Genomic DNA, 25,870 nt, shown 5'->3' on the forward strand with positions numbered 1-25,870 from the left:
TAAATTAAATGGACTAATAGCAAGATTTTACCAACCAAATAATATAAGAATTTTCAATTCCATTGTCATATCCATGATTCCACACATACTTTAATAAGACTCAACATTGTCTTACAATTTTAGCTATCTATTTCAAAAAAGGTCACGGGTGAAACATAGGAAAAAAAATCAAAGGAAAAGGATAAAAGAAACCCTATATCATGATGTAGACCTTGAAGAAAATAACTTATCCACATTGTCTAGTAGCCAACCCATGGAGCTGTATTTTACCATTAAAGTTAGCAACCATCTTTTGACTTGCAGCACCCACTCTCTTTTTCACCATCACACTTCTTCCCTCATCTGCACATAAAAACACCTACAACTCCATTCTTCTCATACATTCATGCATTCAAATTTTCCTTACTTGGACAACTCATACCGATTTATCTTCATTTTCAATGGCTTCCCTTTGGTCACCATGGGGAAACTTGTTCATGTTTTTAATGGCTTATTTTTCTTCACTACCCTTATCTTCATCATCTCAGCTATATTTACATGTACAATACTCAACTATATCAGCTGCACCGGCATTCCTTCCAAGTGCACCTCTTGCTTCTTCTCCAAGTTTACCCCCTGATATTGAGCCTTTGTTCCCTACTCCGAATGGTGTGCCACCTTCTCCTACTGATTCGTCGATGCCCACGATTCCTTCAAGCCCCAGTCCCCCGAATCCGGATAACATCGTGGCCCCTGCTCCTGGTTTCGCATTTTCACCATCTAACAGCCCTTTGCCGGTATCCACTTCGGTTTATCCAACTTCAGCTCGAGCTTTAAAACCAACATTGTTTCTTGGTTTGCTAGTATTTAGTATATTGCAGAAGCTTTCTGGTGTGTGAATTTCTGCTGATGGCATTGTTCCTTATAGCTTCACTCTTTTCTTTTTATGTTTTCTATATATTTATTTTTGATATTGTTAATCATGGTTGTTGACTATTATATTTAATTCAAATTATTAGTATGAACTCTGATTTGGTACCAAAAAATGCTTTTATTATTAGCACAAAGACTACATTAAGTTCAACTCTGTCACAATAAGGAAAAACAAAAAAAGAAAAGTAACAAGGGAAAACAAGTACACAAATGAAACAATTGAACGAAAGAATAGCAAACACTGAAAAATTTTCTCAGAAGGTAAACACATGTATGACAATTCTTCTAAGTTCCTAATTTGAACTGCCCTCTTTTCCTATATGTATATGTATATGCTACTTACCTTAATGCAACCTAACTAAAACTACAGGGCAATGATAGTAGAACGAGACAATGGGGACCCATTCAACAACATCCCAAATAGTCCTCCCTTTATTTTGTTAAATTCAAAGGGACTCCATTTACTGGGGGATGGTCTTTTAACCATATTCTTCTTCAGCTCCATGTTCTCATCCTTGAGCGCTTGGACAGCATAACTGAGTTGTCTAATCACCTCTTTCTTCTCTTCATCTTTCTGAATTAATTGAGCCTTCTGAACCTTGTTCTCTTCTTTCAGTTTCTCTATTTCTTCCCTTAACTTCATCAATTCATCACGGAACACCTTTGAAGATTCATCTTCCTTCACAACATGGCCTTCTTTAGTTACTAAACCGGCTTCGTATTTATCTTCCTGCTCGGGATCCTCGACTTCCTCCCCAGTTTCATCATTTTCAGGGTCATCAACTTCTGATTCAGCATAGTCTTCAGAATCAAAGGTCTCGGAGCTGCTATCATAGAGTTTATCCATCAAGTTGATCGTCTTCTCTGAATGGCAGTACTTCATGGAAGAAAACGGGGATCCCAATGTTGTTACAAGGCGATTTCCAGGGTCCAACTTAATTTGATCATACCGCTCAGCGAGTAAACGATGGGATCGGTAGAAATCTTCAACCAAGCTAATCAACTCGGGACGTTTCTTGTAATACATTTCTGCACGCTTTGCAAAAGAATCTGCATCTTCCTCAATCAATTTTAGCATTGCCTTGGTCTTGGAGTCCAACTCTATCATTAAAATAAAACCATTCAATCACTTCAGCAAATAAACAGAACAAACAAATAATGGAAAAAGAAAATAATTCCAGGAAGTTTAATGAGTTGGTCAATGTTAACGTTTCACCCTGGTAAAACAACATGGCAACAGAACCTTTCTGGTCTTTTAATCAAGCAAAGCTCTCTCAATGGCAGACATATAGAAGAGAAAGGATCAATTGCTAAATTAAATATGAGCAAAGGGTCCTATCCAAATCTATTCCCGTTCCCTATAATGATCCATTTATAATTAACCTGAGATGCAAGGGATCCAATTCATTATTAGCTCATAAAGTAATGTTTTTGGAAGACTAATTACTTGAGCTGCAAAGCTACACTTAGAAGTTAGTGGGAAATATGGAAAAGTGAGAAAGTTAACAATGTCTGGTGGGACTTCAGTTTCAGGGTCCCTGTACACTGAGGGCCACCCATATGTACATGCTAAAGCCTGTAAGATCTCAGACAACAGAAATTTGAACAGCCATCCAAACGCAAGCCATGATGATTAAGATATTAACACACAAAACAGGAACTACAAGTCAACCATTCCAATACCAGCTCATCATGCCATTGCATCCCTAACACCATGAGCAAATCTTCGGCTCAAGGTTAAAATCCACAGTCCAGTGACAAGCAATTCCATATTGTTGCCAAGACCACACCAGCTTGTTAGGTCTCTGATTTCAAAAACCTTGTATCCTGAATCCTAGAACTAGATTCACTTCTAGCTTTGGTGTTGAAAATTTGAAATAGAAGGTTTATTTGTATAGTAAGCATATAGTTGTTGTCCAACACAACCCCATTCTGTGCTCCTAGAGAAAAAAAAATGTATTTCACACTAAGATAACCTCTCAGGTTCCTGAATAATCTCTACCCTTGTCTTACAAATAAAAGAAAAAGGTTTCTGGTGGAACCTACTGTATAACATAAGGCCCCACCAGTCAGTCATTACGCAGTTAATAATACACTAATTAGGATTACTTTGTAATGTTTGTTAAATAATACTATTAGCATAAAATTTTTTTTTCTTTTTCCCTAGTCCTTGCTCTTCTAGATCCAATTCTCAAGAAACCATTGCAATCCCATTATTAATAGCTTTTGTTCTTCACCTCAAGGTTAAAAGTTAACAGAGTCTTCTCATCATTTCGTTTTTGTTTGTCCTTTTTTTTACATATCTGTAAAGTGATACTGCAGAAAAAGCAATTTAAAAAAATTGAAACGTTCATGAGAATGAAAAGAAAAAGGCATGCACAATGTCTCCAACGGTCAAGAAACAAGAAATGCCAAGAAATGCTCTAAGATAGTGATGAAGAAAGTAGAAAGGAGAAAGGGGTGTTACCAGAAAGAGTGGATTGAAGCCATTGGGAGCGCTTTGAACCGTCGTGGTGACTATCAAACCACCACCATCTTGAACTTTCCTCGATCTTGTTCATCATGTGAACCATCTTCTCCTCTTTTACCTTAATATGACAAAAGAGTTTTAAGAACCAAAGGACGGAAACTCTAAAACCTGAAACTAAAGGCTAATATACAGATGAAAGAGTAAGAGAAATGAAGACGATATGAAACAGGGATAGTCCCCTGTGTATTTATGCTAAAAAAAGGGGGGACAAAACAGGAAATAGATTAGGCATGAAAAACGAGATCGAAAAGCGGGAAATTTAGATGGTAAAACCTACCAAATAAAACTGAAAAAAGAAAGGGATTTATATGGAAAGAAATCTGGAATTTCAATCTAGTGGCGCCTCCCAGAATTTTTGCAAGTAATGTAGAAAACATGATCAATTCCCATCACTGGAACTTCACAGTATCCTTCTACTTCATAAAGCTGTAACATACAATTATAATACAAATGTACAGGGAGTGAAGGAGGATTGATTTACCCAGAAAAGAGAGATGGTTTTGTTCAGGTTGATGGAAAATGAGAGGGAGCGTTCCTCTTTTGTCTTCTTCTTCTCTCTTTGCTTTCAATTCACTACTCAGTCCATTGATATATTGGCATTGTTTGAATTAAATACGCATTTTCTGGAATATATTTAATTTTTAATTTTTCATTGTGAGACCAATTAATTTTTTACACGTGTTTTTCTGTTGAAAAACAAAATTTTGACTAACTTAAAATCAGCTTAGTTCCTTATTAAAATGGAACTTAAATGTAAATATTTCATTTGGGAGGGTGGGGTTGGAGCAGGACGCAGATGTACATGTCAGCGTCATCACAATATGGCCTTCCAAATTAATAAATACTTTTAGTAACGGTCGAAAATATCAGACACAACAGTCATAAGACCACCCCCCCCCCAAAAAAAAAAAAACAGAAAAGGAAAAGGGAACTTCCAAGCCTTAGAGCTAAAGGTGAAGCCAAAAATGGTTAATTTGTATTTTATTTATTAACGAAGAGTATTGTTTTTCCTGACGGATGAGTCTGGCGGGCCATTTGCATGAATTATTTTCTATGATTAGGATAAATTAAATGCCTGACTTATATGAATAAATTAAAGGTTATATTATAAGTTTTTGTATTTTTTTATGGAATTTAGTTTTTTTTAGATTTTAAAATTTAGGTTTTATTGTTAACATTGATAATTTTTTTATTAAATTTATTACTATGACTTTTTTGAATAAAAAATATACTTATTTGGTACTCATGTAATTTAAAAATGATTACTTAATTAATTTGAATTTAACAAAAAAATTAGTAGTATTAATAATTGCACCTAAATTTTGAAATTTGAAAAATAGATAGACTAAATTCCATGAACTAAAAATATAGATACTAAATTCCTATTATTAGAAAAGTATGGGGGCTTGTGGCAAATTTTAACCTAAATTAAAATATGAAAGAGGCAAATGCAATGAATTAAAGCCAATTTGCGGATTGAGTTGGATCAATTGTAAGAAAATTTAAACTCAAACTTCATTTAAATTGATTTAGGCGGATCGGATCGTGAATACCTCTAGTCTACGAGCAAGAAGAGGAGGATGTCACGCTTCACATGAATATGGTACACCATATTCCGGGCAATATATGCAAAATCAACTAGTACGCACCTGTACGAGCGATATCAACTAAAATTTGTACTGAAACAGAACTAAAAGTTTGTTGTTCCGATCTACTACCGAAACAGAGCATTCTAGCCAATACGAGCGGTACCGAAACAATACCAACTACCTTGCTTTATACCCTTAAATGTTTTATATATTATAAGACATAATTTCAAGATCAACGGTGTATAATTATGCATTGTTTATCTTTTTAGACACTCTATAAAGCACTCTCATTTTATAATTCCGTTGCATGTTAAAACATCTAACTTGGGAAACAAAATTTTCAGTAAAGAAAATATCAAACTTATCGAATGATTCGTCGACTTCTAACATATGATAATTCGCAACTCATTATGGAGTGACTTTTGGCGGTGTTCGGGGCTTAGAAAGATGATGTAGGCTGGAGGTTGGATTTGTGAAATTAAAATGTGTGTGTGGACAAAGGCAAATATATAGCTTCAAGGAGTTACTAAGAGTATATTTTATGGGGCATGAAATGCAAATGAGATGTGATGACAAATTTTGTCCAATTTGAGATATCCGGTGGAAGAAAAGATGAGACAACTTGGATTCTATTTAATGACCAAAAATATTTCATTTTAATCATTTTTAAAATTGAATCCGAACTTCCTCATAACAACCCCCAATTTATTACTTTGCTAGTTTTACTACCTTTAGATAAAATAATTTGTATTTGATGGGATCAACCATCCAAGTTTATTGATTATGTTAGCTTTATAACTATTTTGATTTATCCCAATATTAAAACACTTCTATAAAAACTCCAAATTTAATATGGATTTGTGTACATTTGTGTACAATTGCTATGAATTATTCTTTTCTAAATATATAGAATTTAATATTAAATCATGACTTTTATTTTATAAAATTTGAAAAATTAATTTTTGACAAATTAAAATTAATTTAATTTGTCAAATTTTGATAATTATATATTATGAAAATTGAAAAATTAGTCAAGTTGGTAAGCATTAACCCAATCCATCTCGATGTTCTTTCTCTTGCATGTACTTTGATAATTCATAATATGTCTTCATTTTTATACTATGTGTTAGTTTTACGAGTCTTGGTTAGTTAGGATAAGGAGAGAGATTTGTGGGAATTTGTTTGAATACTTTTTCTTTAAAACTTATTGATCATTTTTTACACTACCTTTGTTCAGTTACTAGATTTTTTAGGTGAAGGGTATTTTTTTTTCTTTTGTACTATTGATAAAATCCCAAGCTATTGGTGCATAATGTTGAGTGTTTGTGAGAGAGAGTTATGGTTATCTCTATTGTTTTTTTAAGAGAATTACTGATGATTGGTGTTGAATCACTTTGGATCTTATTCAATATCATGTTGATTAAAATCTTTGAGGGTATAATTCCACAATTGAAATCATTAGTGTTGATTGGGTAGTGATTTTGGTGAGAATTAAGGGAAACTTGGATGTTTTGAACTACACTGTTAAACAATAATTGGGTCTTGGAGAATTAGAAGTGAAGGAGCCACCAATGCCATTTAAGAGCATTATCCAGGACATGAAAGGGGAGTTAGGGAGTATATCTAGAAAATGTTAATCAAGGTCGCTTAGGGTAGTACAAGATAACTTAGTTCGCATCGATGCATTCAAGCAGAGTTGTTGGGTAAACATGCCATACGAGCTTTTAAGGGATGTGTTGATGAGAATAGAAGCATCGGAGGTTACTTGGCCTACAAGAAAAATAGTAGTTTCTTGTGCCAGTGTGTGTAGGAATTGGAGAGAGATTATGAAGGAACTTGTAAAAACCCTAGAAATCTCCGGCAACTTCACATTCCCAATCTCATTGAAGCAGGTGATAGATGCCAGCATGTACTTGTTTCTTTCCTTTTCTAAGTATATTTTATTATTTATATGATCGATTTGCTTTCACTCATACATTTTGGCTTTGAATATTTAGTGATGGTTGAATGGTGTTGACCCTTATTAATGGTTAGTTTAAACTAAGATTTGTATTACATAGTTTGCATTATAGTATCGCATTTCGATACTTTTTAGGAACTTTTAGAATCAAAAGTTCGGTACTAGATCAATATCTTGTACATCATCACAAGGTTTAGTAAAATTTTTTGAAATTCTAGTAATAAAATGAGAATATAGAGTTTTTCTCAACAGCTAGTTGTCTAATATGAATTGTGAACTTAAGAGTTCTTAGGCAATGTAATTGCTTGAAAAGAATCTAAGTTATTATGTAGAATAGATTATAAGTTCTATGTTTGTACTTGGAACGATTTTCATTATTCATTGATTATTTGTGGATGAGTAATTCTAAATTTACTTACATGTATTCATTGTTTTTTCCCTTTGCAGCCTGGTCCAAGGCACTCCCTTCTTCAATGTTACATAAAACGCAATTGTAACAACCAAACATATTATCTTTACCTTGGCCTGAACCAATGTGAGTGGATTTTATTTATTTATTTATGCTTTCTATTTTCTTACTTCTAGAATGGTTTATTGTCAATTTTACTCTCATATATATTAACTTGTAAAGTTGTGTTGTTTGTTGTTGCCTTCTAAAAGCAAATTTTGCTAGCGATTGTTGATTGAATTAAACACATTAAGGATATTTACATAGTTATATTCATAGAAAGTTAGTACTGTAACTATTTGTTAATTGTAGTGAGTTCCTTATATATTGATTTTTTAGCTATATTATTTTAAATTGTTTCAAAGTGTATGTTTTTGGCAGCTTCAAATGAGGATGGAAAGTTCCTTCTTGCTGCAAGAAAGTGTCGTCGGCCTACTTGTACAGATTATATCATCTCATTGACTGTGGATGATGTGTCAAAAGGTAGCAATACCTACATTGGAAAATTGAGGTACTATTAGGTGGATTATTATTTGAGTGATAACATTACTCATATTTGGAAACCTAAACTTATTCTTGATTTGCTTAAACAGATCAAACTTTTTGGGGACCAAATTTGCAATCTATGATTCACAACCCCCAAATGTTGGAGCCAAATTTACAAAAAGTTGCTCCACTAGGTTAATGAATGCAAAACAAATTTCTCATTGGGTATCGACTAGTAACTATCCTATAGCCCACATCTCATATGAGTTGAATGTCCTAGGTTTTAGGTAAGATGTTGTTGAAAGTTTCTTTGTAACACCCCGAACCCGAAACCGACACCGGAGTCGAACACGAGGTGTTAACTGACTTTAACCCCTTATAAAATTTATTTTCCAGACACTGCCCAATCTGTGTACTAGTCGTTTTAAAAATCATATCTTGAGTTTCGTAACTCAAAAATCAGTTTTGTAATTTTTCCCAGAAACTAAACTCATGTGCCCATCTATGTATTTTTTTCTAGAATTTTTGGTCGGGCCAATTAGTACAGTTTATTAGTCAAAGTCTCCCATGTTGCAGGGGTCGATTACACTGACCTTTGCCCATTACGACTTGGATATCTCCCTGCACGGGGCTTCAATACTGATTCCCTTTGTTTCTATGAAAACTAGACTCAGAGAGGAATCTATACATATATGGTACAACCCCTAATTATCTCTGGTTAATTTATAATGAATTTCCAAAGTCGGAGCAGGGAATCCAGAAACCGTTCTGGCCCTGTCCTACAAAAATCTGATTATCTCTTAATATACTGCCCATATGATCTTTTCGTTACTTCCTCATGAAAACAGACTCATCGAGCTTCGATTACATAATTTATTCATCAATTAATTCGACTCCTACTATTTTTAGTGATTTTTCAATCTCATGACACTGCTGCTGCCAGCATCTGTTACGAAAGTAACTAGGTCCATTTCATGCCTACCCTTGATCCAACTCAATCGAACATTCGTGCCATTTTCGCATGGCTTAAAGTTTACATGCCAAAGTTCAAACACAACGTAATAGCTTATACATGCCAAAATGTTCTTCTAAGCCAACTAAGAAGAAAGTACCAAAACTTGCTATCCGGTGTGATGACTTCGATGACGGCCCGATCACGCAAAAAGAGATGTGTCCAAGAAACCTAGAATAGGTGACAAGGAAACACCGAGTGAGTTTATAACTCAGTAAGTCATAAGCTATGCACTACCATCCATCAATAACATTATCACAAGAGAAAACAAAATGGAACGAGGCTAATTACTCCATCCATTCCGAACCATACCATAGTTCCTCCAACCTATCGATTCAATTTCATATCAATTCATGCATTCACATTCCATATACTCATCAATAGGACATTGAAGCATTTTCATAAATCAATTTATTTTCGTTACAATCAAACGACTAAACGGCCTTTCACCCATCCTACGATAAATTTTATGTACGTGACTTCAAGTATAGTTGTCACATAGGTTCAAACTTACCGAGCTCAACACCAAGTATAAGCATAGCACCTATTAGCCATGTACTCAAGACACTTACCCGATCCGCTGTCCGCGATCGACTCAATAGTGTCGCACACATAGTGTCCATAATGATTCACGAATGCATATTGAGTCCGCACACTCAGTGCTATATAATCAACTCGCACACTTAGTGCTACGTAATCAAATCGCACACTTAGTGCTACATAGTCAAACTCGCACACTTAGTGCCGCATGGTCAATTCGCACACTTAGTGCATCATATTCATTTCGCACACTTAGTGCAACATAGTCAAATCGCACACTTAGTGCTGTACAATTTAATCCCGCGCACTTAGCGCCAATCTCATGGTCATAAATGGTTATACCCGCACGTTTAGTGCCGAGATCAACAACTCAGTACATCTTACCTCTTTTCTTTTCATTCAACAATTTCATCATCACATACGTACATGCATATATATATATATGTATATTTATTCATTCCATTCAGCATCAATACATAAACATTATGACCATTTGAAATAATACCAACTACATGCTTAATGACTTACCTTGTGTTGGGTAAGACGGTTCCAACTCGACTACTCAGTGATCTTTTCTTTGCCTTTATCGGATCTAGTTCCCTTTTGCTCTTGAGCTTAAGTTCAACAAAATTTAAAATAGTCATTAATCGACTATTCAAGTATTACTTTCAGAATAATATATATATTGATTTGACCTTCACACACATAGATTATAGTAAGCTTTATAATAGTCAATAAATAACTCATTGGCAAATTTTCATTAATGTTTACAACAAAATCACATATTCACTACGAGCTGTTTTCCTGAGCAGTAGTCGCTAAATTGTTTATAACTGGAGCTACAAAACTCCAAATCACTAGCCGTTAATTTTCCCTGAATATAGACTCGTATATCTTCCATCCATAAAATTTTCAGAATTTTTGGCTTGGCCAATCAATACCAGATTTTTCTTAAAGTTCCCCTGTTTCACTGTTTGACTATTCTGACCACTCTTCACTACGAATCAAATTTCTCATTTTACAGAAATCAAAATGTGTTGTATTTGATCTCATTTGAAACTAGACTCATTAAGGAGTCTAAGCATATAAATTTTATCTTATAATCATTTTTGTACAATTTATAATGATTTCCTAAAAACAGAACAGGGAATCTAGTAGTCATTTTGACTCAGCCCCACAATACTTCAAATATCTCAAGATCGGTAACTCTTTTGTTTTTATAGTTTCTTTTGTAAGAAAATAGACTCTTCAAGCTTTAATGGCATAATTCACTCAGCTTCTAATTCAACTCCTACAAATTATGGTGATTTTCCAAAATCACCTTACTGCTGCTGTCCCCAAACAGATTATTACCAAATCAAATACTAACATTAGCATTTCACCTTAATAGCTAGCTTACCAAGCCTTAATTTAACATATTAATCTTTAACATATCTTTCACTTTTCATCAACAACTATCAAAAAGCTCAAGCACTCATCAATGGCAAAACACAAAATCATCATCAATCCACAAAATTGAACCATGGGTTTTTAGAACTCAAGTCAACTACTAAAACATGCATGCATCTCAAGAACAACATCAAACATACCTTAGTCTAGCAAACCACCATAGCCGATTTTCTCAAGCTCTTCCCCTTCCTTTCTTTCCTCTATTCGGCCAAAGGTGTTCAAGAATGAACACATTTTTTTTTGTTTTCTTTCCTCAACTCACGGCAACAAGGGGGGGTATGGATGAGACCATTTTTTTTTCATCACCCTTCCTTTTCATTGTTTAATTACCATGCTCTTTGTTTTATTTTTCTTCGCATACATCACTAGCATAACATGTTGGTGACATGTTTCCACCCATAGCATGGCCAGCCACTATGCTTTAATTTGTCTAATTTGACATGCAAGGACAAACACTTTCCCACATATATTAATGGGCCACTTGAACACTTGCCTAGCATATTTCTAAATTGTCTCACATAAGTCCCTACTAATAAATTCCACATACACTGACCAAATTAAAGTATGGAACTATCACACAAGCATTTACGCACATGATAAACACAGAATATAAACTTTAATTATTTATAAGACTCGGTTTTGTGGTCCCGAAACCACTTCCCGACTAGGGTCAATTTTGGGTTGTCACAACTCTCCCCCACTTAAGAAATTTTCGTCCCCGAAAATCTTACCGGTAAATAGGTTTGGATATCGTTCTTTCATCGAGCTCTCGGTTTCCCAAGTAGCTTCCTCGATCCCGTGTTTGAGCCATAACACCTTTACTAGCGGAACTCTTTTGTTTCGTAACTCCTTCACTTCACGAGCTAGGATACGTATCGGTTCTTCTTCATAACTCATATCGGCTTGAATTTCAACCTCTGATGGGCTAATTATGTGCGATGGATCAGATCTATAGTGTCGAAGCATCGAAACATGAAAGACGTCATGGATCTTTTCAAGCTCAGGGGGCAAAATCAATCTATACGCAACTGGCCCCACTCGTTCGGAGATTTCGTACGGCCCAATGAATCTCGGGCTCAACTTGCCCTTACGGCCAAACCTAAGTACCTTTTTCCAAGGCGAAACTTTAAGAAACACTTTATCTCCCACCTGATATTCAATGTCTTTTCGTTTCAAATCCGCATACGATTTCTGACGATCTGTGGCTGCTTTCAGACTTTCACGGATTACCTTTACTTTATGTTCGGCATCTTTAATCAAATCAACTCCGAAAATTTTACTTTCACCGAGCTCGGTCCAAAACAATGTTGTACGGCATTTACGACCGTACAAAGCCTCGTAAGGTGCCATCTTAATACTTGATTGAAAACTATTGTTGTAAGCGAATTCAATCAAAGGTACATACCGTTCCCATGAACCACTAAACTCAAGGATGCAGCATCTCAGCATATCCTCGAGTATCTGAATTATCCGCTCGGATTGACCATCGGTTTGGGGATGAAAAGCGGTGCTAAAATGCAGCTTGGTACCCAAAGCTTCTTGCAATTTCTTCCAAAATTGCGAGGTGAATCTCGGATCTCTATCCGACACGATTGAAATAGGTGCTCCATGTAATCTCACAATCTGAGAAACATACAATTCGGCTAGTTTATCCAATGAAAAATCCGTACGCACGGGGATAAAGTGAGCCGACTTAGTCAGCCTATCAACAACAACCCAAATCGCATCCTTCTTACTTGCGGACAATGGCAGTCCGGACACAAAGTCCATTGTGACTCGATCCCATTTCCACTCGGGTATCATGATCGGCTGAAGTAACCCTGAAGGCACTTGATGTTCCGCTTTCACTTGTTGACATATTAAACATCTCGAAACAAAGTCGGAGATGTCTCGTTTCATACCATGCCACCAAAACTGACGTTTCAAGTCGTTGTACATTTTCGTGCTCCCCGGGTGAATTGACATTCGGCTACAATAGGCTTCGTTCAGAATCATCGGAATGAGTTCTGAATTCCTTGGAACACACAAACGACTTCTAAACCTCAAACAACCATCATCATCAATCTGAAACTCCGATTCCTTGTTCGGAACACACTCAGCTCGTTTTGCAACCAATTCATCATCGACTTCCTGAGCTTCAAGAATTTGATGAGTCAATAATGGTTTGGCTTTTAATTCAGCTACTAACACATTGTCAGGTAGAACAGACAAGTGTACATTCATCGCTCACAAAGCAAACAGTGATTTCCGGCTTAAGGCGTCCGCAACCACATTAGCCTTTCCCGGGTGGTAATCAATGACAAGCTCGTAATCTTTCAACAACTCAAGCCAACGTCTTTGTCGCAGATTCAAGTCTCGTTGAGTCATCAAATATTTGAGACTTTTGTGATCCGAAAACACATGGCACTTCTCACCAAACAAATAATGTCGCTATATTTTCAATGCAAACATAATGGCGGCTAGTTCGAGATCATGGGTCGGATAATTTCTCTCGTGTGGCTTCAATTGTCTTGACACATAGGCCACAACTCGACCTTCTTGCATCAATACGCAACCCAACCCAAGTAGGGATGCGTCACTATAAATGACAAACTCTTTACCCGATTCGGGTTGCACCAAAATTGGAGCTTCTGTCAAATGAGTTTTCAGTTGATCGAAGCTTTTCTGACATTTCTCCGTCCATTCGAACTTAACATCCTTTTGAAGTAGCTTCGTCACTGGTGTGGCTATCATCGAGAAACCTTTGACAAATCGTTGGTAATAACCGGCGAGCCCTAGAAAGCTCCGGACTTCGGTAACATTTCTCGGAGGCTTCCAGTTAAGTATGGCTGAAATTTTGCTCGGGTCAACTCGAATACCCGATGCGGATACCACATGACCCAAGAAGCTAACCTCTCTTAACCAGAACTCACACTTACTGAACTTAGCATATAACTGCTTATCCCGCAAAATTTGCAACACTTGCCTCAGATGCTCAGCATGTTCGGTCTCATCTCTTGAATAGACCAAGATGTCATCAATAAACACAACTACGAACCGATCCAAATACAGCCTGAAGATCCGATTCATCAAATCCATAAATACCGCAGGGGCATTAGTGAGCTCGAACGGCATCACTAAGAACTCGTAGTGACCGTACCTCGTTCTGAAAGCAGTTTTGGGTACGTCCGAATCTCGAATCCGCAACTGATAATAACCCGATCTCAAATCTATCTTTGAAAACATCGATGCTCCCTTTAATTGATCGAACAGATCATCAATACGCGGTAACGGATACTTATTCTTTATCGTCACTTTATTCAGTTGACGATAGTCAATGCACAACCTCATGGTTCCGTCCTTTTTCACGAACAATACTGGTGCACCCCAAGGTGAGAAACTCGGTCGAGCGAAACCTCTATCCGTCAATTCTTGCAACTGAGCTTTCAACTCTTTTAACTCGGTTAGTGCCATACGATACGGAGCGATCGAAATTGGCGTAGTTCCAGGTACAAGCTCAATACCAAACTCTACCTCCCGAACAGGTGGCAAACCCGGTAACTCTTCAGGAAAAACATCCGGGTATTCACAAACCACCGGCACCGATTCGGGTTTCTTTTCTAACTCCTTGTCATCAAGTACATACGCGAGGTATGCTTCGCACCCTTTCCTTACATATTTCTGGGCCAACATTGCTGATATTACAGCTGGCAACCCCCTTAAGTCCGCAGACTCAACTCGGATTATTTCGTTGTTTGCACACCTCAAATCGATAGTCTTGCTTTTGCAATTCACAACCGCATCATGCGCGGTTAACCAATCCAAACCAAGAATAACATCAAACTCGTCGAACGACAAAAGCATCAAATCGGCCGGAAAACAGGATTCTCGGATTATTAGAGGGCATCTCTTACACACTTTATCAACAAGTACGCATTGACCCAAAGGGTTTGATACTCGAATTACGAGCTCAGTAGACTCAACAGGTAGAGTCTTACTGGTTGCTAAGGTTTCGCATACATATGAATGAGTAGAACCAGGGTCAATCAATGCAATCACATTAGTATCAAAGAGAGTGAAGGTACCAGTGATGACGTCGGGGGAGGATGCCTCCTCTCGTGCGCGAATGGCATATGCTCTAGCAGGAGTACGGTTCTCGGCTCGATCGGCCGTATCAGAGGCCCCCCTCTGACTACCACCCCTGCCTCCTAAAATTCTCGGTGGTCTACCTCTAGATGTCACTCCACTAGGTCTTGCACCTTGAATCTTATTCTTCTCATCCAGCTCCGTGCAATCTCTAATGAAGTGGTCCTTCGAACCGCATCCGTAACAGGCCCTGCTAGTAGACTTGCCCCAACATTCACCTAGGTGTCGTCTTCCACATTGGGGACATTCAGGTTTCTCGTGACGATTATTGCCCACACTAGCTACCGAAGTAGCTCGGGAGCCCATCGATGGTCTTGCCCTGATGGAAATTCCCGCAGTCGCCCTCGACTTATTAATGTCCTCCCTGAACTTCTTTACAGCTGAGAACGGAGCTTTACCCGTCGATCTTTTATGATAATCTCTAGCTTCAAATTCAGCCTTCCTCTTCTCCTTTCCAAGTTCTTCCGCCTTGCAGGCTCGTTCGACTAGTGTTACGAATTCTTTTATTTCCAAAATACCCATTAGTAGCTTTAAATCTTCATTCAATCCTTCCTCGAATCTTTTGCACATAGCAACCTCATCAGCTACACACTCCCGGGCATACCTACTGAGTCTTACGAATTCATGTTCGTATTCAGATACAGTCATACGGCCTTGCTTGAGTTCCAAGAACTCCTTACGCTTCTGATCAATGAACCGTTGGCTAATAAATTTCTTTCGGAATTCCGTTTGAAAGAAGTCCCAAGTTACTCGCTCGTTCAGGACTATGGAAATCAAGGTCCTCCACCAATAGTAGGCTGAGTCTCGCAACAAAGATACAGCACATTTTAGACATTCGTCAGGTGTGCATGACAATTCATCGAACACCCGAATGGTGTTATCAAGCCAGAACTCGGCCCTTTCGGCATCATCAGTTACTATGGCCTTCAACTCCTCGGCCCCACGCTTCGTAATCAAGTCTACAGGTGGCTTACTCAGCCTCACAGGATCAGCGACTGATGGCATTACAGGCTCTTGGGGTGGATTATTCAAATTTGGGAATTGTTGGACAGCCGGGTTGGTTCGGGCATATTGCGCGACCCACTCATTCATCATGGTAAAGAAGGCTTGTTTAGCCCCCTCACCTTGATTATTCGCAGATGACTGAGGTTCAACAGGCGGCGTCCCTTGTGCAGGAGCAGCCGCTACGCTCTCAACGTCATCCGCTAGGGTTCTTTCTACACCGGGATCCATTTACTAATCAAAACAAAAACATTTCAACCGTCAGAAGTCATCACCCTTTTAAACATTAACATTAAGGCATGTATAGCTAGACTCATACGTGCTATGGTAGTCCTAGAACCGACTAAACCATAGCTCTGATACCAATCAAATGTAACACCCCGAACCCGAAACCGACACCGGAGTCGAACACGAGGTGTTAACTGACTTTAACCCCTTATAAAATTTATTTTCCAGACACTGCCCAATCTGTGTACTAGTCGTTTTAAAAATCATATCTTGAGTTTCGTAACTCAAAAATCAGTTTCGTAATTTTTCCCAGAAACTAGACTCATGTTCCCATCTATGTATTTTTTTCTAGAATTTTTGGTCAGGCCAATTAGTACAGTTTATTAGTCAAAGTCTCCCATGTTGCAGGGGTCGATTACACTGACCTTTGCCCATTACGACTTGGATATCTCCCTGCACGGGGCTTCAATACTGATTCCCTTTGTTTCTATGAAAACTAGACTCAGAGAGGAATCTATACATATATGGTACAACCCCTAATTATCTCTGGTTAATTTATAATGAATTTCCAAAGTCGGAGCAGGGAATCCAGAAACCGTTCTGGCCCTGTCCTACAAAAATCTGATTATCTCTTAATATACTGCCCATATGATCTTTTCGTTACTTCCTCATGAAAACAGACTCATCGAGCTTCGATTACATAATTTATTCATCAATTAATTCGACTCCTACTATTTTTAGTGATTTTTCAATCTCATGACACTGCTGCTGCCAGCATCTGTTACGAAAGTAACTAGGTCCATTTCATGCCTACCCTTGATCCAACTCAATCGAACATTCGTGCCATTTTCGCATGGCTTAAAGTTTACATGCCAAAGTTCAAACACAACGTAATAGCTTATACATGCCAAAATGTTCTTCTAAGCCAACTAAGAAGAAAGTACCAAAACTTGCTATCCGGTGTGATGACTTCGATGACGGCCCGATCACGCAAAAAGAGATGTGTCCAAGAAACCTAGAATAGGTGACAAGGAAACACCGAGTGAGTTTATAACTCAGTAAGTCATAAGCTATGCACTACCATCCATCAATAACATTATCACAAGAGAAAACAAAATGGAACGAGGCTAATTACTCCATCCATTCCGAACCATACCATAGTTCCTCCAACCTATCGATTCAATTTCATATCAATTCATGCATTCACATTCCATATACTCATCAATAGGACATTGAAGCATTTTCATAAATCAATTTATTTTCGTTACAATCAAACGACTAAACGGCCTTTCACCCATCCTACGATAAATTTTATGTACGTGACTTCAAGTATAGTTGTCACATAGGTTCAAACTTACCGAGCTCAACACCAAGTATAAGCATAGCACCTATTAGCCATGTACTCAAGACACTTACCCGATCCGCTGTCCGCGATCGACTCAATAGTGTCGCACACATAGTGTCCATAATGATTCACGAATGCATATTGAGTCCGCACACTCAGTGCTATATAATCAACTCGCACACTTAGTGCTACGTAATCAAATCGCACACTTAGTGCTACATAGTCAAACTCGCACACTTAGTGCCGCATGGTCAATTCGCACACTTAGTGCATCATATTCATTTCGCACACTTAGTGCAACATAGTCAAATCGCACACTTAGTGCTGTACAATTTAATCCCGCGCACTTAGCGCCAATCTCATGGTCATAAATGGTTATACCCGCACGTTTAGTGCCGAGATCAACAACTCAGTACATCTTACCTCTTTTCTTTTCATTCAACAATTTCATCATCACATACGTACATGCATATATATATATATGTATATTTATTCATTCCATTCAGCATCAATACATAAACATTATGACCATTTGAAATAATACCAACTACATGCTTAATGACTTACCTTGTGTTGGGTAAGACGGTTCCAACTCGACTACTCAGTGATCTTTTCTTTGCCTTTATCGGATCTAGTTCCCTTTTGCTCTTGAGCTTAAGTTCAACAAAATTTAAAATAGTCATTAATCGACTATTCAAGTATTACTTTCAGAATAATATATATATTGATTTGACCTTCACACACATAGATTATAGTAAGCTTTATAATAGTCAATAAATAACTCATTGGCAAATTTTCATTAATGTTTACAACAAAATCACATATTCACTACGAGCTGTTTTCCTGAGCAGTAGTCGCTAAATTGTTTATAACTGGAGCTACAAAACTCCAAATCACTAGCCGTTAATTTTCCCTGAATATAGACTCGTATATCTTCCATCCATAAAATTTTCAGAATTTTTGGCTTGGCCAATCAATACCAGATTTTTCTTAAACTTTCCCCTGTTTCACTATTTGACTATTCTGACCACTCTTTACTACGAATCAAATTTCTCATTTTACAGAATTCAAAATGTGTTGTATTTGATCTCATTTGAAACTAGACTCATTAAGGAGTCTAAGAATATAAATTTTATCTTATAATCATTTTTTTACAATTTATAATGATTTCCTAAAAACAGAACAGGGAATCTAGTAGTCATTTTGACTCAGCCCCACAATACTTCAAATATCTCAAGATCGGTAACTCTTTTGTTTTTATAGTTTCTTTTGTAAGAACATAGACTCTTCAAGCTTTAATGGCATAATTCACTCAGCTTCTAATTCAGCTCTTACAAATTATGGCGATTTTCCAAAATCACCTTACTGCTGCTGTCCCCAAACAGATTATTACCAAATCAAATACTAACATTAGCATTTCACCTTAATAGCTAGCTTACCAAGCCTTAATTTAACATATTAATCTTTAACATATCTTTCACTTTTCATCAACAACTATCAAAAAGCTCAAGCACTCATCAATGGCAAAACACAAAATCATCATCAATCCACAAAATTGAACCATGGGTTTTTAGAACTCAAGTCAACTACTAAAACATGCATGCATCTCAAGAACAACATCAAACATACCTTAGTCTAGCAAACCACCATAGCCAATTTTCTCAAGCTCTTCCCCTTCCTTTCTTTCCTCTATTCGGCCAAAGGTGTTCAAGAATGAACACATTTTTTTTTTGTTTTCTTTCCTCAACTCACGGCAACAAGGGGGGTATGGATGAGACCATTTTTTTTTCATCACCCTTCCTTTTCATTGTTTAATTACCATGCTCTTTATTTTATTTTTCTTAGCATACATCACTAGCATAACATGTTGGTGACATGTTTCCACCCATAGCATGGCCAGCCACTATGCTTTAATTTGGCTAATTTGACATGCAAGGACAAACACTTTCCCACATATATTAATGGGCCACTTGAACACTTGCCTAGCATATTTCTAAATTGTCTCACATAAGTCCCTACTAATAAATTCCACATACACTGACCAAATTAAAGTATGGAACTATCACACAAGCATTTACGCACATGATAAACACATAATATAATCTTTAATTATTTATAAGACTCGGTTTTGTGGTCCCGAAACCACTTCCCGACTAGGGTCAATTTTGGGCTGTCACATTCTTTTTCTATCACTTATTTTTATCATTATTTCTAATGGTCAATGAAATAAATTAACATATTATCAAAAATAGAGGTCCAAGGAGAATGCAATGCATCATCGATGCCATCCCAACCTCTTCTAGTGAACTCGGAGGTGTTGCTCTCATGCAGACTAAATTCCTACATAGTAATCAAGACACCTTTCCATCACTACCTTTCTTTAAATCAAAATCAACTCGTACCAAAAGTTCCCAGTTTGGACCTTTATCTAGCTTGAGAGATGGAATGTTGGTATTGAAGAATAAGGCACTAAGATGGCATGATCAACTCTAATGTTGGTGTCTTAACTTCAATGGACGCATGACAGTTGCTTCCGTTAAAAACTTCCAATTATTTGCTTTTACGAAGAATGTGGTTGTCAGGCAGGAGCAACAAGAGAATGTCATCCTCCAATTCGGGAAAGTTGGGAAGGACGTATTTACTATGGATTACCAGTATCCGATCTCGGCTTTTCAGGCGTTTGCAATATGCCTTAGTAGCTTTGATACTAAGATAGCTTGCGAATGAATTGCAAATAGGTATATGAATAATGCAACTTATATCAATGCCTTTTTTTAATGCATTTGTATACCAAAATGTTTAACTTTGTTGGTTGGAAGTGAAAGTATTATCTATGCTATTGATTTGGAATTTTAGATTATGAAGTTTCTTAGTTTTCCTGGTTTCCATGTGAGTACTTACTAATAGTTTTCACTTTTTTGTTTTTAATGTTGGTTCTTTTATGTAGATATTGATAGATTGTATTGCTTTTCTAAAGACATGTCTCTTTGATTATTCAAGCTAGAAGAAGAAAACAAATCTATGGAATGGTTTCTTGAATTGTTAGTCAAATATTCTTTTTATTTAACGATTTATATTATTGTTGAAATTTACTTTTTGGAGTACTTTAGGTTTTACCATGTTGGTTTGTTTTGAATATGAATTTATATGTATATATATAAATGTTATCTAAATTTTGCTTAACTTCCCAGTTCACCTTGTTCATCTTACCACTTAAAGTGCCACACGTTAGTTTGTCCTTCGTCCATAGTGTAGTCAAGATTATGCTTTGTTGAATGATGGTTTTCAAAATGTAGCGAATTCCAATAAATTCCATAAATAGTAACTTCTCACAAAATTCTAAAAAAAATTCACTTCTATGGTGTTTGAATACAAAATGCATTTTCATATAATATTACACCTGTGCATAAAATTGATTCTTGGTTTGGTTAATATCATTGTTGTTGCAATTGAAATATATTAATTTATAGATTTTACAATTTTTTATCAATTGTAATGTAGTAACATTTATTTATATAATAGCTAAGTAAAGATAGAGATAGAGATTATTTATGCAACAACTTGTATGACACACCTTATTACTACAACCCTAAGTATCTAATATCATAGAGTAAAAACATCTTTGTAACACCCCTAGCCCGACCCAATCGTCAGATCTGATATGCAAAATGCTACAAACATTACCAAAGTAATTCAATACAATTTAGCATAATCATACCAATCACATATGCAAAAAAGTGTCATTCTCATTCTAAATATATATTACAATCATTTCCGAGTTCAATGTGAGTTTACGAAAATTCTTTTGATAAACTATACATGAAACAAAACCAAATTGTAAAATTTTAAAAATTCAAGACTAGCATCACAACTTCAAAAATTCCACATCGTGACGACGCCAATCATCAAGTCACGTTGCGGCTTTATACCTTTCATCATTGTGATGTCACTTACTATCGGTCATCATTGAGGCTATGGATGTTGATCGTCAAGACATGGCTCTTGTTTTTGACAGAAGTGTACCATTTGGTTCCAATTCAAGACATGTAAAACCACCTATTTGACTCAAACCATTTTATACCATCAAAATCAATATAAGTTCATGCCACTTCAAGTCAACAAGTCACCTAACCAATTCCAACTAGATCCAACTCTATCATGATCTCTATCTATTCAAAAACTAATTCATGACAATTCATACATTCAAATGCCAGTTTCACCTATGCCAAATCTACCAAAACATGTTATTCAACTTCACTACATAAAAATTTGTACATATTACATATCAATGGCTTATAGGCCTTAGCATAAACATCAACAATCAAGAATAAGTCACAAATTACAAGCATACTTCTAGGTATTAATTTCCAAATACATATTCATCTCATTCATTCATTAACCAAGCTACCATTTTTAACTCAACCTATGTCATTCACATGCCAAACATATAGTTATAGATCATCTCTTACTCTAGCATAAAATATAACCAATACCAAATATGAACCAAATCACAAAGGTAACACATTATACAAAATGGACATATCATACTTTCCAAGCAGTAGATACTTTCACATGCTAAGGAACACACCAAAACACTTATATACATGCCACAACCCTAGACTCAAAATAATCGCTGATTTGTCACAAATTGCAGTAACAAATTAAGTACTTTTCGACACTTAACGAGCTTGAAATTTATTGCATTTTCACATTTCTTAGTTTAGATTTAAAATATTGCAAAATAAGTGTTTTTACACATTATTTCGAGTTAGTTGACCTAATGGGTCAATATCAACCTTAAGGTGGTTTTAATGGTTTAATTGAGTGTGCAGGATATTTATTTTGAGTCCCAAAAGCATCAAAAATGACAGTCGGGTCGTAACACAAGCTTCCAATGTCGCAACACAATTGAGCCGATGCATGATTTTACATTTGAAGTTGTGTGTCACGACACGCATAAGGTTGTGTTGCAACATAGGCATGACGATAGGCAGAAATTAAGCAAGAGCGTTTCCATCTGAACAACTCATATTTTATGCGATTAAGGCTTGTGATTGACCTAATTAGGGTTGCTAAACTCTTTCTATAAATATTTAAGTTTAGGCAAAGCTTAAGGAGCTTTTTTCAAGCCGTTTTACGGTTTTAGCTAGTAGTTTTAGGGTTTTATTTAGTTTTAGTTTGTTTTCAAAAATAGTTTATTTCTCTTGTTCTTCGACTTGGATTCGACTTGAATCCAAGTCTTCATTATTAAGTATTTCAAAATTTTTCTTTAGTTCTCGTTCGCAACCGATACGCCAACCACTATCAAAGGATTTTGCAATTCCGAGTACATTAAGTTTATTAAATGGACAATTTATGTCTCTTTCTCTTTTATATTAATTTGTGTTATTTCATGATTAATTTAATTGCAGAGAAGATGATTGTGAAAGCGATGAGTGGCTATACCCTTAGGAAGATTAACGAGCGGATATGGGAGTGATTAATGAAAGAATTAGGGTTTTCCAATAGAATTAGTTGGTCTAAATTCATGCGTGTTTAAACCTTAGGATTGATGACCTTAGGATTGATGACCCTAGGAAGTAATATAGGATAAATGAGATCCAGAGATAAGTTTACCAAGTAAATCGTGGATTTATCCATGTCAGGAAAGTTAGGTCAAGAGGTAAGATTAGTTAAGTAGTAGAGGTCGAGAGGTAATACTGGTTAATTAATAACTAATTCCCTAATGAAAACCCAAACTTTGAAGTTAATTGCAATCACTAAATCGAGTTAATCTTCTATCTATTTATTGAGAGATCTTTGTTGTTAACTTTATTTTCAGTAGTAGTTTTTATTTTTACGATCTTAATCCTTAATTTTAATTATCGTAATATGATTTTTGGTGATTACTGTTTTGACCTACTTGTAACACCTCTAAACCATAACCATTGCCGGAATAGGTTAAGAGGCGTTACCAGACTTGTAACTCAATTCAGAACAATCATTTATCAAATGTCATCTCATTTCAGTAAATATCATTCATTCACATTCAATATGTACTTAAATCGGGCATACAAAGTTTAAATCATGCATTCGGGACTAAATCGGTAACATATAAAAATTTTGGAAACTTAGAAAAAATTTAACATTTCAAATGTCACACGCCCGTGTGAACAGGCCGTGTGCCTCACACGGCTAATAGACACGCCCATGTCTTAGACCGTGAGGAAACAGGGCATACATACTGACTTGTGTCACACAGCTGAGGACACGCCCATGTGCCATAGCCGTGGGAAAACTAGAAAGGTTACTGACTTGGGTCACACGACCGGCCACACGCCCATGTGCCAGCTCGTATGTTACACACGGCTAGTAGACATGCCTATGTGTTTAGGCTGTGCCAAACCTGTAAGGTATACTAACTTAATTCGAAAGGGTATCCCAGGGGACACACAGCCGTGCAGCATGACCATATGTCACACACGGCTGAGACACACGCCCATGTCTCCGCCTGTGTGGACAAAAATAGGTCATTTGTAAAGCCATTTTGCCACCCTATAAACACAAACATTTACAAGCATAAATGAACACATTTATACAACTCAATAGGTAGCCAAGAAAACCATTTCAATACACATTATTAGCCATATCAAAACCTAACAATTAAATACCCAAATACCTATTTAACATCATACATAATCCATTCATTTAACAACTACATATCAAGTCTTCACTTGCATAATTTCATTCCATCTTTACCTTGCCAAAACATACCATAATTGAACATTTAATTCAACCAAAACATAGTACCAAAATAAGCCAAATCACATGGCTTAACTTATACACAAAACATACCAAAATCATGATATCAAGTAACATAACTAACATCTTTTAAACTAGCCTATACATGCCATATTTACAATTTTTACAAGATCAAAAGTACCAATCAGAAATTGGATAGTGTGATGTGCAACTCCGACTTGTTCGAAACGAGTGAGCTAACGAGCCTCTATAAAACATAGAAAATGAAACAGAGTAAGCTTTATAGCTTAGTAAGCCCGTATAATTCAGAACTAAACTTATCATTTATACATAATCAAAGCAATACTTGAAGTGTAACCAATTCAATTCATAAACACCAAATCAGAAGTATTCATCACATGTTAGTCATTGTAGAAATATATGAAACCATCCATTAATACAATACTTTTCATCATTCCAAATTTATATATCATATATAACATTAACAACATTTATAAGCGTAACTCATCCTATAACATTATTTGTGTAACACCCTGAATTTGGGCCTAGAAATTTTGGGCCTTGAGCATTGGAGCGGTTGAAGACAGCTTATAATATTTTGTTGTGCGTGTAAATTTCGCTAATGAAGGCTTGTTTTAGTGGTTAAGTGTGTTGAGAAGTGTTGGAGAAGTCCTGGGTTTAAACTTGGACTCTAGCAAAAATTTGGTTTAAGGTGAATCAAACCCTGGGTGTAGTAGGTAGGCCTTAAGAATATTGTTGGAGAAATTGTGACACAAAAAGCCTTGTGGTCTAGTGGCAAAGTAGCGCCACATAAGAGGCAGGAAGGTTGCGTTATAGAGGTGGCAAGGAGGTCCAGGGTTCGAAACTCATGGCAAGCAAAGAGCATTTATTTTGCTAACAAGGGGTGGCAAGAGTTGGTGTTGAATTTAAACTCTGATGATGGAGGGATCCCACATCGAAAAGCTAACATAAGAGTGGATGCGAAGTTGGCTTTAAATAGAGAGAACCATGAGGAGAGTAAATGTACCTTTCTTGGCTGATCCCTTTCGCTGTATGGCGTGCTAGTTTGGGTTGGGCGTCGACTAAGAGTGCTCGGAGCGCGGATTAACTCCAGTCTCCTATCAGGTGTGTATTTCTCACTACTCTAGCTATAGGATGGCTACTTCGGGCCGCGATGGGCCGAAAAGGGTCATGTGGGCCCAATGGGCCTACGGGCCCAATTGGATAAGTTGTTTGATTGTGTAGTAAATATTGGACTGGGCTAGGTGAATCTCATATCTGTGGCTAGATTTGGGCTAAAAGGGCCACACGAGCGTGTGGGCCCATTTGGGCCGAGAATAGGCTTTAGGCCCATTCGTATTTAGAATACTTTAGTTTACCAAATTACTGAAATACCTTCGACTTGTAAAATTACCAAAGTACCCCCGATTTATAAAATTACACAAATATCCTCGATTTATAGAATTACTATTTTACCCTCGATTTACAAAATTACCGTTTTAC

General features: G+C 36.6%; 2 protein-coding genes and 1 pseudogene across 6 annotated transcripts; 2 read left to right on the forward strand and 1 right to left on the reverse strand.

Annotated features, from left to right (window-relative positions):
• The first annotated feature begins 440 nt into the window (after positions 1–440).
• LOC107907678 (classical arabinogalactan protein 26) lies at positions 441–959 on the forward strand. The gene has a single exon (XM_016835014.2). The coding sequence runs from the start codon at positions 441–443 to the stop codon at positions 876–878; it is 438 nt and encodes a 145-aa protein (XP_016690503.2). The 3' UTR covers positions 879–959.
• A 51-nt stretch (positions 960–1,010) lies between these two features.
• Positions 1,011–4,255, reverse strand: LOC107913224 (protein NETWORKED 3A). Of its 5 annotated transcripts, XM_041074498.1 has the most exons (4): positions 3,924–4,038; positions 3,720–3,728; positions 3,380–3,500; positions 1,011–2,013 (listed from the first exon to the last, which is right to left on the reverse strand). In XM_041074498.1, exons 3-4 carry the CDS (start codon positions 3,483–3,485, stop codon positions 1,277–1,279), a joined length of 843 nt encoding a protein of 280 aa, XP_040930432.1. In that variant the 5' UTR covers positions 3,486–3,500; positions 3,720–3,728; positions 3,924–4,038; the 3' UTR covers positions 1,011–1,276. The 5 variants fall into 5 exon arrangements, with proteins under 5 accessions (XP_040930432.1, XP_016697236.2, XP_016697246.2 ...); XM_016841747.2 differs by lacking the exon at positions 3,720–3,728 and having other exon boundaries at positions 3,924–4,255; XM_016841757.2 differs by lacking the exon at positions 3,720–3,728 and having other exon boundaries at positions 3,380–3,563; positions 3,924–4,042.
• A 2,057-nt stretch (positions 4,256–6,312) lies between these two features.
• LOC107907688 (tubby-like F-box protein 3) lies at positions 6,313–20,353 on the forward strand (annotated as a pseudogene).
• The last annotated feature ends 5,517 nt before the right edge of the window (positions 20,354–25,870 follow it).

This window comes from Gossypium hirsutum, chromosome A08 (assembly GCF_007990345.1).
Source record: "Gossypium hirsutum isolate 1008001.06 chromosome A08, Gossypium_hirsutum_v2.1, whole genome shotgun sequence".
Taxonomy (NCBI): Eukaryota; Viridiplantae; Streptophyta; class Magnoliopsida; order Malvales; family Malvaceae; genus Gossypium; species Gossypium hirsutum.

Coding starts and splice junctions, on each gene's coding strand:
- LOC107907678 (XM_016835014.2), top strand. CDS start 441: ATGGCTTCCCTTTGGTCACCATGGGGAAACTTGTTCATGTTTTTAATG.
- LOC107913224 (XM_016841747.2), bottom strand. CDS start 3,485: ATGGTTCACATGATGAACAAGATCGAGGAAAGTTCAAGATGGTGGTGG. Junction 2,014..3,379: donor GCTTCAATCCACTCTTTCTG/GTAACACCCCTT, acceptor TTTTAATGATAG/AGTTGGACTCCAAGACCAAG.